Genomic DNA, 11,278 nt, shown 5'->3' with positions numbered 1-11,278 from the left:
CCACAAGGAACAGCAGGTTCCAGCCAAGCCTTGCTTGGCCTCAGTGATGTCGAGGGGTTGAGCTGTCTGTGCATTGTCCTTGTCACTTTTCACTAGGTGTGTTGGCTGGAGAAAGGAGAGCAGATCTCATCTGACATGCTGTGGAAATGTCTCTCCTCTCTGTCCTCTGTCTTGTTTCTGGGACTTAGGAAGATGTGGGGGTGAAGAGCCAGAAGCTGCTGCCCCATGGGGCCTGGGCTAGGGCACCCCTGTAGACACCTTGAACAGGGTCTGAGTGGCATCAAACTGCTCAGACACACTCCACTGTTGGCTGGTGCACTCACGGATGGAGCAGGTGATTCCCCACACCACAGTCAGCCTCTGTAAGAGCAAGGAGTAGTTAGGGATGGCTGCCCAGTTTCCCTGGCTCAGTTCCCACAGCCTGGTGACCCATTCTAGGAGCAAAGTCTCCTCCTGCCTCTCAATCCTCCTCTCTCACCTCCTGGCCAGCCATGGGTGGGTTGAGGTGCCTCTGCTTGAATACAGACTGGGTTTAAGCCTAGGGCTCAACTGCAAGTTGGTATTCATACAAGGGGAATTGGGTGGATGTAAATCTCATGCTCAGCCCTTGGTAATTTAGCAGTGGAAACCTGTCTCCTCCCCAGCTGGGTTCAGACTGCCTCTTGGCTCTGATGCACTGAATAAAACCTGGAGTTTCAGCAGGGCAGGGTGCCCTGGACAGACCTTAGCTCTAGGGAATGGCAGAGAGGAGAGACCTTTCCCTGCTCTGCCAGACATTCTGGATCAAAGTGGGGATGCAGCTGTGGCTTGAGGGACAACAGTGCTGAAGTTTGGTTTTGAATGAGGACAATGCTGGTGATGACAAGGGCAGGAAGCAGCTGCAGGGATTTAATGACTCTTGACAGACCTTGACCTATTTCAAACATCTCCACTACTGGTCCTCCAAAAACGAGTGGGTGGACAGGGCTGGGGGAGGCTGCATTTCAGGAGAGCTGTCCATTGGCATCTGTCCCTGTCCACCCCCTGCATTGCCATCACATAACCCTGGCTCGCTTGCTTGCTCCCTTCTCTGTATGGCATGGGATCTGGGCCTCTTTCTCCTCCCTTCTCTTCTGCTAACCTTCCCTGCAACCCAGTGGCTTTGCTGTCCTGTCCAGCATGGTGCTTCTTTTGGATGAGGGAAGCTGGTAAGTTTGGGCTTATTTTGGGGTTTATTGTTTGTTTGCTTCTCATCTTCTGCAGCACGATAGTCATCCTGGGCTGAGGGAGGAGGAGTTAGCAGCAAGGGACTGCAGAGCCCAGGGCTGTGGGACTTGCAGATCAGGCTGACCACTGCTTCACTGTGGCCACCAGCCATGGGGATGGCACCCACCATGGACAAAGCTGCTTTCAGCTGCAAAACATCCAGTGCATGAGGCCTGTTTCCCTCCCACCTGCCTCTTGTAGCAGCCTGCACAGGGCACTGTGTGCTTGAGGGTCCCTGCTGAGTTGCCCCTGCTGACAGTCCTTCCATAGGTGCCAGACTCTACTTGTACAAGGAGGGAGTCTGCTGGCTGCCCAGTGCTGTTCCCTGCCTCCCCCATATCCCCAGGGAAAATGCCCTCTGACCTATGAGATGTCAGTGGACTGGAGCTCTGGCCCTTTTTATAGTCACAATTGAGTCATGAATCGACAACAGCTTTAAAAACTGAGCAACTCAGGATGCCTCCCTCAAAAAGCCAGGAAGCCCCTTCCCCATCTCCTCCTCTCCTGTCCCAGTGAGGAAACCTTTGCAAACTCTCCCACAGCCTTTGCAGGGTGTGAGTCTCTGACCCTGCTGTGGCATGAGATTTCAGATCAGACAGCAACTCTGCTGGAGCTCCCAGGGTTTTTCTGTTGGCTCAGGTCCTGAATTGTCCTAGCTTGTGGCTGCTTCTCCATGTCTCCCTCACCCAGCGCTTACAACTTGTCTTCATCTGCTTCTGCTTAACCCCATGCAGCATGGGTAGCTGGGCTGTTCTCTGCCTGCTAACTCCCTGGGAGCCTGGCTCTGCCTCCCCTGGGGCTCCCCTGCAGCTGGGAGAGACTGAGAGCTGCAGGGAACTGGGGCATCACACCAGCAGCAAACTGGTAGTCAGTGAGCTGGAGCACAAGCACTGAGCTGATGGAGGAAAGCACAGCCTGGCCCATCCATGGCTTTTCCCACTGCTGTGGTGTTGGCTGAGGGGCTGAGGAGTGTTGCAAGGGCATGGGCACACGACTGATGGAGGTGATTGTGGCCTCTCAGCTGAGCTGGCTGGGAGCTCGAGCCACCTTCCTAGCTGTGCTCTGGCCTTTTGGGCTATTGCTGCTGTGTCTGGGAAATGTGGGAGGCTAGAAAACAGTGGTCTGCTCAGGTGTGACACAGCTTCCAACCCCACTGACTCCTCCCCAGCCCCTGTCCTAAAGCAATGGGACTTGTGCTCCTTGGACACTCAGTCTCTATCAGCCTTAACTGCCTTCCTGGTGTTCCTGAAGGCAGTAGGTATTTCCCAAAGTCAGGGACACCTTGCAATTACTCTGTCCCACTGGAGAAATTTCAGATTTGTGTTGACAGGAGCTCACTTCAGTACCTCTCACTCTCCCACTCTTTTCTAAGCACTGCCTGTCTCCCTGTTCTGCATTTAAACCCTCTCTCTGTGTTTTACTGATTGGCTCAAGCAACTGGCCCACACCACCCAGGAAAGCTTAGATTTTAGTATGTCATTCTTCATATTCTTTCTACAGTGCCTCAATCCTGGACAAGACGTGAGTTATGGTCACTACCAGAAATGAGATGGTAGCTGTCCCCATGGTAAAGAAATGGGGAAACAGTGATGATGGGACCATTCACAGCAGTGAGATGGGAAGGAACCACCTGGGGAGAGCTTGACCATCCATTGCCAGGTCTGCCCAGTGCTCAGGGCCTTTCTTTCCTGCTCCTGATCCTCAGGGGTCAATCCTAGTTTGTCTGGAGCCAGGTTGCTATCTGCCCTCCTTGCCAGGATTTCAGACCAGAGGACTGATGGTCCTGACAAGCTGAGCACCTTCTCCCTCTGCCAGGGAAAGGGATTGCTCTGTGCTCCTGAAAATCGTGAGTGAAACTATTCCTGCAAAAGGCACAAGCAGTTACCAGACTTGGTTTCAGTAAGGTACTCTGGACTCTCCTTAGAGTGAGTCAGGACTCCTTTGGAAAGTTACAGTTTATGGATGGACTACAAGATTTCCTGACCTGCTGCGGATTTTACACGGATGAGGGATAAATGCACAAGGGAATGCCACCAGTCCCCCCTGGTTTGTCAGTGCTGGGGTACTGTCTCCTCTCTAAAGCAAGAAGGTTTGTGCCAATGCCATGGCTGAGCTGGAGTGAGGGGAAATCTTCTGAGGCCACCAGGAGGACACACAGTTCCCATGCTCTGGGAAAACCACAGCGCTTTGAGACCTTCAGTCCCTGAGCTGCTCTCATATTCCAGGACCTTCTTTTGTCTTGGCTTCTTGTTCCTTGCACAGAACCATGTCCAGCTGACAAATCATATGGTTCAGTGACTTGGCTCTCAGCTTGGGCTAGAGCAGAGATACTTGGAGAATCTTTGTCTGAAGAAAGGAGAGAGCTTCTGGCAAAAGAAGACCCTAACCTGGTTTGATTGATGTGCTCTGGGGGAAGGCATGCTGACCAGGTTGATTTCATCATCTAAGGAGAATGGAAAGGAGGGAAGAGCCAAGGATAAGCAGTGGTTCAATGCTCTGAGCCTCTGTCCCAAGCCAATTAAGACTTTCAGGTTCTATTGCAGCAATTCCAGAGCTTCTCAGCCTGGGGGTTACATGGTCCCAATGTCCCAGTGCTCTTTAGTCTAATCCCCCTCACAGCTTGCTCCAGGAGCAGAAAGGGGTATCCTTGTTGTGCAGATGGGAATTTGTGGCTGGGATGAACATCATTAAGACCATGCTTGTTTTGAGATCTTCTCACCCTAGCTGTAGGCCTGATCCTCTCGTGGAGGTGAGTATCCCTGGGAGGGGCCACAACAGACACTCATCCACCCTCTCTGACATCCTCCATCCCTCCCCACTCCAACTGCAACATGCTGGAAGGGACCTCCCCTCCTGGGCCCCTGTGGCAACAAGCTTATGCCCTCACATGTGAAATCTGATTATGCTTGCGTGACTTGAGCGGGATGATCCCATCCTCAGCGCTGCGAATCCCGCAGAGCGATTATCCACTCCGGAGAATTTCCTTTCTTTGTCCTAATGGGACAGCCACTGAGCCTCTGCAATGTTGCTTGAGTAACCCCAGTCCCACGTGATGCTTCACCCAGCATCTCCCATCCGGGATCCGGGTCACCAGCTGCGCTGGAGGCTGCTGGAGAAGGCAAGATTCTGCAGAAGAGTGAGCAAGAAAGGAGGCTGTTCCTTGCCTTCGCTCTGGCTGGCAGGAGTAGGTGACTCTCAAATATGGTTCAGGTGTTATGGACCACAAAGCCTATCGAATTCAGGAGCAATTAGGCTGAGCTGCATCTGTGTGTTCGTAAGTGCCCAGGTAATGTGTGTTAGAGCTTCCCTTACTTCAGTGCAGGTCTCTGTCCATGGGCAGCTGCGCAGCCTAGTGTTGGGTGTTCCCTGTTGTGGATGGTTGATCCATGAGAGATGCCTGAGGCACTAAGGGCAGAGTGTCTGAAAGGTTCAGGCTGAGAGCAAGGGACCACATTTTTTTAGCCCTGGCTCTGCTAACAACATACTGCAGGGCCTTGATGTCCCCACACATAAAACCCATCTAATCATCTCACCCTCCTTCCCTGGGACACTGGGAGAGATTCCCATCAAAAGGAAGCCTCATGACCTGCAGAGTGTCTGGGGCTTTTAGCTCCTTCCCTTGAACAGACACATCTGTAGGAAGATTGAGAAAGGTGGACCTGTTCAGGCACACTGCCCTGTGAAGCTGGTACTTGTTCCCAGCTCATCTGGCTGCAGGTGGGAAGAGGAATCTGGGCTGGACAAGGGTGCCAGCAGCCCAGGGTGGCTATGCACAGGACAGTGAGGCAGTAATCCCTGGAGCTAACAAAGAATTCCAATTAATTGGGCTTCTCCAGCTCTCATCAGTAGGTCAGAAGGGTTGTGACTTAGATTGGTGCCAGACAAGAGGATTTGTGCTTCCGATTTGGGTTCGACTATCCTGCTGCAGTCGATGAAGCAAAGTCCTTCTTAGAGGCATGAGGTTTACAAACAGCAGCTTGTTCTGCCCTGAGGGGGGAAGTTGCCTTGCCTTCCCCCCAACACACACACTGAGTGTTCCCCCTGCTCGTTAATGTGAATAATAATGAACCAACCTGAGGGGTGAAATGACTGAAATGATTTCTCTCCCTGTTTCTCTTTGCAGAACTGAAGACTATATGAAGTTGTCCCTAGCCTCCTCCTAAAGGCATCCCTTGGCATCTTTAAAGGCTTGAGAGAAATACCAAAACCAACCAAACACACCCATAAGAGAAATCCATAAACCCTCAAAACTTGGGATCCCCTCTTGGTCTGAAGTTGAGTTCTTCAAAAACTACTGTGGTGTCAAGTTTGAGGAGATCCTGTTGTGTGACTCCATGAACTGGGGCTGGGCCCAAGAGTGACTTGAGTTGTGTTTGGGGGGACTGGGATGAACCTTCCTCCCTCTCCCCCAAACAGAACCCAAAGTGGACACTAAACATGCAGCAAGTCGATTAGTTGTGGTTGTTACCATGTATTAGACCTGCCATGAAATCTGTGTTGTTCCTTTCCTGGGATGGGTGAACCTTAGCTCTTCTCCCAGACCAGCCTGGACCTTGTACCAGGCTCTCTTGTTCTGTCCTGGGGCCAAACTCCTCTTTATTGCTGAGGGGTGGGAACTGCCTGTAGTTTCAACTGTTGTACAGGTCTGCTTTACTCTGAGGGGTGGAGGGACAAAGTGGGATCCATGTGAGGGATGGCAGACAATGGCTGGACTGACCCAAATCTTGCTTCTGTAGTTCTTTTAGCAGAGAGATGATTCTGTAAGTACACAGGAGATGCAAGAAGTGATTAATAGTTTAGCTGTTCTGCTTGTGGTTGAGGTTTAGAAGACCACACTTTCACTGCTGTTAATAGCTGGGTCCTCTTTTTTCCCTACTCCAGTTCCCAAGCAGAGAGACCCAAGAAGGTAGCTATGGCAACAGGGGTTCCCTCTGGCTCAGGATGAGATTTGTGGGGGTCCTGGGAGGGGCACACTCCCCATTCCTCTGCTTGCTTGCTGTTCCAGTGCCCTCTACTCTTGCTAGCCCTGTGGCTTGTCCACTGGAGCCAGAGCTCAGCATTGCCCCTCAGCTCTGTCACATACAGCAGATGAATTCAGCTGGGCACATATTCCTGCTTCAGATACAGCAGGTTTCAAATCAAACCCAGGTGGTTTGTGAGAGAGAGAAGAGGGTCTGAGTCCTTTAGTGATGTTGTAGAGACACCAGGCTGGGTGGGGATGTGTCCTTCGAAGCTTCTCTTTCACTGCCGGACGACTGCCTCTTGGCTGACGCTGCAAACATATCAGAAACCCAACAAGCTGCTTGTTTTGTTTTTCCCTTTGTAATTCCTATGCAGACAATACTTGAAACCTTGTACACAGTTGTCCTTTCCAGCGCCTGGGGTTGGCAAACTCTTAATAAAAGGGCTCATTTAAAGAACAGTAGGAGGCTTCAGCTTTAGAAGAGGCTGGGCTACCCCTTCCCAGCTGACAACTGCAAGTGTGTTCAGTGGTTTGCATATGAATTTAGGCACATCTGGACCCTCTGCTTTAAGATCCTGCTGGTACAGCTGCTGTCTCCCCTCCATGCTGGCTGGCTGACTGTGTCCTGAGCACCCAACTATGCAAAGAATGCCTTATATACGTTGTGTTTAAGTTACATGGCAATATGTACATCCAGCAAAGTCTATAGTTGAGCCCAAATTTTTGCTAGTGGCAGCGAGTCAAACTATTTCTTCAACTCAAATGGCTGTCTGGGTATTTTTTACTTTTGTTTGTTTTGTTTGTTTGTTTTGTATCTGATGGTGGCTCTTATACAAAGGACTGTAATTCTAGTGGCTTGAATCTGTAAAAATTGCCTTTGTTTTGTCCAATAAACCTTTGAATAGTTTATTTGGTTTGTGCTTGTTCTCCCTCTCTCCAGCACTTTGTAACATCTTTCTCAAGAGATCTGTGTTGAAAATCTGGGGTTTGGGTTAGGGGTACATTCTGCTCTCCTATGCCTTTTACCCCATACATGATTCCACTAGTTTTCTTAACAACAGAGTCAGATCGGGGGGGATCAGGGATACTCCCTTATTTTTGCTGGAGCAATGCAGTGTTGCAGCTGGATCCTGGTCTTGTTTGGCTGTGGAGCAATTCCCAAGGCAGAGCTCTGCCCAGGATTTCAGCTGCTGTGAACACAGGTGCCCAGCAGCTCCTGAAACCAAGATCTCCTCTAACATACCTATGGCTCAGTGCCCCAAACCTCCAGTTAACTGTGAAAGTCTTGGACTGAAATGCCTAAAAAGAGCCTAAGGGAGTTAAGTATGCAAATTCAATTGCCTATCAAGAAGAATTAGGCTGCTTTGAAAATCCTGATTAATCTATTTTGTCAGCAATAAGTAAAATCCTGTTTGCCCTCCTGAACCCAAGTAGTTTTGAGGACAGCACTTATGGGAAGAGAGAATGATTTTACGTGTGAACGGGGTAGGTTTGATCTGAAATCATCCAAAAAAACAACCTGGAGCACTATAAAGTTGTTTTGCAAGGTCACCTTTGATGGCAGAAGCTCTTCATTGAACACAGTTTCGTGTTTCTGATGCTTTACTCTTCCTTCCCAGGCTCTCTTCTCTCTTTATCTATGTTTTGCTTTCCCTTTGTTGTAGATTATGTAGTGTGGAGAAGTAACAGCAGGAACAGCTCTTTTGTCTGTTTTTTAAATGCACAGTCATGATGTTTAATGCTGAGGGGAGAGGTAGAATGCATTGATGTCGTGCTTAAAAAACAGAGCGGATGTTGTATGTGATCCTGATTTTGGAGGTTTGGAGACAAGGAAACAGGACTTTGGGGAGGCTTCAGCAGCATTAATGCCTCTGAAAGAACAAGTGAGGGCTGCAGATCTGTGTGCCATGCACTGCAGACACAGGAGGCCAAGCTGTGTATTGAATTTCTCCACACCAGACTGGCAATGTGCCCTCTGGTGCCCAGCGGTGATGTAAAATAAAATATTGATCATTAACGACCCTACTTGCCTTCCTCTTGTCTGGAAAGGGCAGTTGGATGCTCTTCATGCGAGCACAGAACATTACAGAAGAGACAGACAAATCCAGGCTTTCATAACTGAAAGATCCCACGTCATTATCAGAATCCATTTGGCCTTAGGACTATTACATTTTAATTGCAATAGAAAAGAACTGGCAAATGAGCTTGCTTCAGCCAGGATCTGCTTTCTTTCCTGCCCTGTTTGCTTCAGCAGTGCTGAGAGGACAGGCTGCTGTTCCTGCCTCTGCTGGGGCTTAGCCCAGGAGAGGGGAAAAAGCATAGCAGGAGCTCAGCAGGTGGAGAAGGTTCCTCTGCTCATTCCTGGCTGTCTCCTTCCACTGATCCTGGTGGTGGTGTGGTTGCTGCTGATGGGTTGATGCCATCCCTTCTTTCAAGCAAAGATTGTGTCCTGGTTTTGCCTGTCAATAGTTATTACTCCTCCTCCTGTTACTAGAATGACTAATAGCTTGTCCCAGTCAGGCCTTGCAGGAAGACTACCCCAGGTTATCTGGTGACATGCATTTCAATGGCTTAATTACAGTGATTTAAAGTCCTATGCAGGAAGCTGGTTGGGGGAGGAAAGAGGACTCTTGACAGGGTGAACACATAAAGGTAGACCCTGGTGGTGTTCAAGGCCAGGCTGGATGAGGCCTTGGGCAACCTGATCTAGTGAGGAGGTGTCCCTGCCCAGGGCAGGGAACTGGGACTAGATGGTCTGTGAGGTCCATTTCAACCCTTAAATTCTACGATTCTATGAGGTAGAAGCCAGATTCTGTCTTTCTAGCCCATGTGAGCTCTAAAGATGCTGAAACTAGCAGGAGGAGCTGGGATTGTGGCAGATCTGTGCTCTGAGCTACCACTGAGTTCCAGCTCCACAGTCACGTCATGGAAAAATTGAGCCTTGAAGGAATAGAAACTACTTCTCCCTTGTTACAGCCATAAAGCACCACAACCTCATTAGTTCCTTTAATCTCACACAGGAGAGTCAGGTATGAGATGTATTAGGCAGTACAGCAATCTGATCCCAGTCAGGTAGGAGTCAGGAAGGTACCAGCCCTCAGCCAGCCCTGCCTGGAGCATCAGGCACATCTATTTTGCTCCAAAAGAGGATTTTGTAGACAGTTACATCAGTTCATGAGCATCTTGTGAACATATGACACTCCTGTGCTGCCCTCCTGTACCCCTGAGTGATGACCAGTAGATGTATGACCAATCTAAGCCCTCCTATAAATCTCCCCCAGATAAAGTTCTGTTACAGAGACTAATCTTTGTGCTTCAGGACATACAAAGGTTAACTGCTTCAGGGTAGGGAAAAATTGGGATTACATCTGTTACGGGGAGAAGGGTGTTAACCATCTAGTCTGGGACTTCCTAGGGATAGAAGTCTGAGCCAGGTGATCCATTTGTCATACAGGGATCACCTGGTTGCTGGACTGGCTAGCTGGGGCCATCTCACCATTTATCATTGGCAGACAAACTCTAATCAAAGCAAATTTCTGTCTCTGATCTTATCTTCCAGTGGCTGATTAAAGTCATGTTCACCCTGGAAGGTAGTCTGAAGGTAGTTTTAAGGTAGGATATGCAGTCAGAATTTAATGACTATTCCTGATTTGCTCTGTATCTGCATACAGAAAGGACACTGTGCTGTTGAATCTTAGTCCAGGTTCATTATGGAGTCTGCTAAACTGGGACATGTTGGTCTTATGAAATTCCACATGTCAAGTTATCTCGAAACTTTGAGCACAGATAAGCCCTAAGGAACACCAAAGCTAGGGTTAAAGCAGTCTGGTTTATCTCCTTATTTACAGAACTGCAGGAGTGATGTGCAGGATGATGGGATAGATGGGAAGGGAGAGGAAGGAGAACCAGAGGCTATCTCTGTCTTATCTCACATGGGCAGATTTCCTGCAGCCACTAAGGCTTGTACAGTGACCTGTGTTTGGCCCTGTGTTTCATTTGACCATGGTGTTCTTGCTGCAAGTGCCTTCTGGCAACTGGCTATTCCTACTTCTCCTTTTCTTCTTGACAGGGTTCAGAGAGAGCAGCTGGCTGCCATCTTCAGACTGATGAAGGAAAAAAGTGACACGTTTGGAGAGATGTCTGAAGGAGACATGAAGGAGCAGCTTAGACTGTATGATATATAACCTTGAAACCATTGGAGGTTATGCCCAAAATCCATCCTGGGCCTTACTATGCAGGACACTGAGGGTTGTAGTGCTTTAAATGTGTCTTGGTAGTTATTTTGCAGTTCCAGTTTGTTTTGTAAACACATATAGGCTTGTGCTATGTATCTCAAAAGACTCGTAATTCCTCACCCTTGTTAGCATTTTTCTTTGGAGAGCTATCATGATATTTACATCTTGTAGAGAGATTTTTACCTCTTTCTGGCTGGGTCATATGTCTCAGTCAGACAAAGCAGCTAAAGCCACTACTTTTTTTTCTAGCCATGCTTTATAAAAATGAATGTTTAAGCCTAATGTTTATCAGTTTGTATCTGAAGAAAGCCAAAGATGGTAGATGTAAAATGGCTGAAAATAACAGAATAACTCAGGTTGGAAGGGACCTAAGGAGCTCTGTAGTTCAGCCTCCTGCTTAAAACAGCATCACTTAGGAGACCAAGCCAGATTACTCGGGGCTTTATCCTGCTGGGTCTTGAAAACCTCCAAAGATGGAGACTGCACCACCTCTCTTGGCAGAGAGGCTTCCAGTCCTTCAGTTAGGAGACAAATAGCCAAAGGCAAAGCATTAGTGCTCTGATTAGAGGCGAGTCGCCGCTCTCATCTCCGTGGAAGGAACACTTCATCCTCCTCCATGCTGCCTTCTTGAAACAAACTCAAGCTGGTTCCAGCTGACCTCGTTGAGCTCATCTTCACGCCTGAGGAAGCAGCAGCTAACTTCAGCCTGGAAACACAAACATCTCTTTGCCTCCTGACACTGAGCACGGGAAGGTGGCTGGCTTTGTTACAAGGATGATTGTGGCCAACTCAGATCCTGCTCTTCTAGTATAAAATGATGTGGGAAACCACATAC

The 11,278-nt window shown here is 48.9% G+C and overlaps 1 protein-coding gene across 1 annotated transcript in view; it reads left to right on the top strand.

Annotated features, from left to right (window-relative positions):
- Positions 1-10,588, top strand: part of MXRA7 (matrix-remodelling associated 7) — a gene marked incomplete at its 5' end in the record, with an annotated part of 20,076 nt that extends 9,488 nt beyond the window's left edge. Inside the window, one exon of the mRNA XM_009077559.1 lies at positions 10,278-10,588. Coding sequence (XP_009075807.1) covers positions 10,278-10,392 — 115 coding nt within the window. The remainder of the gene's footprint in view (positions 1-10,277) is intronic.
- Between the last annotated feature and the right edge of the window lie 690 nt (positions 10,589-11,278).

This window comes from Acanthisitta chloris, unplaced genomic scaffold (genome assembly GCF_000695815.1).
Source record: "Acanthisitta chloris isolate BGI_N310 unplaced genomic scaffold, ASM69581v1 scaffold19260, whole genome shotgun sequence".
NCBI lineage: Eukaryota > Metazoa > Chordata > Aves > Passeriformes > Acanthisittidae > Acanthisitta > Acanthisitta chloris.
The sequence above is the reverse complement of the archived record's forward strand: the minus strand, read 5'-3'. Positions and strand labels throughout refer to the sequence as shown.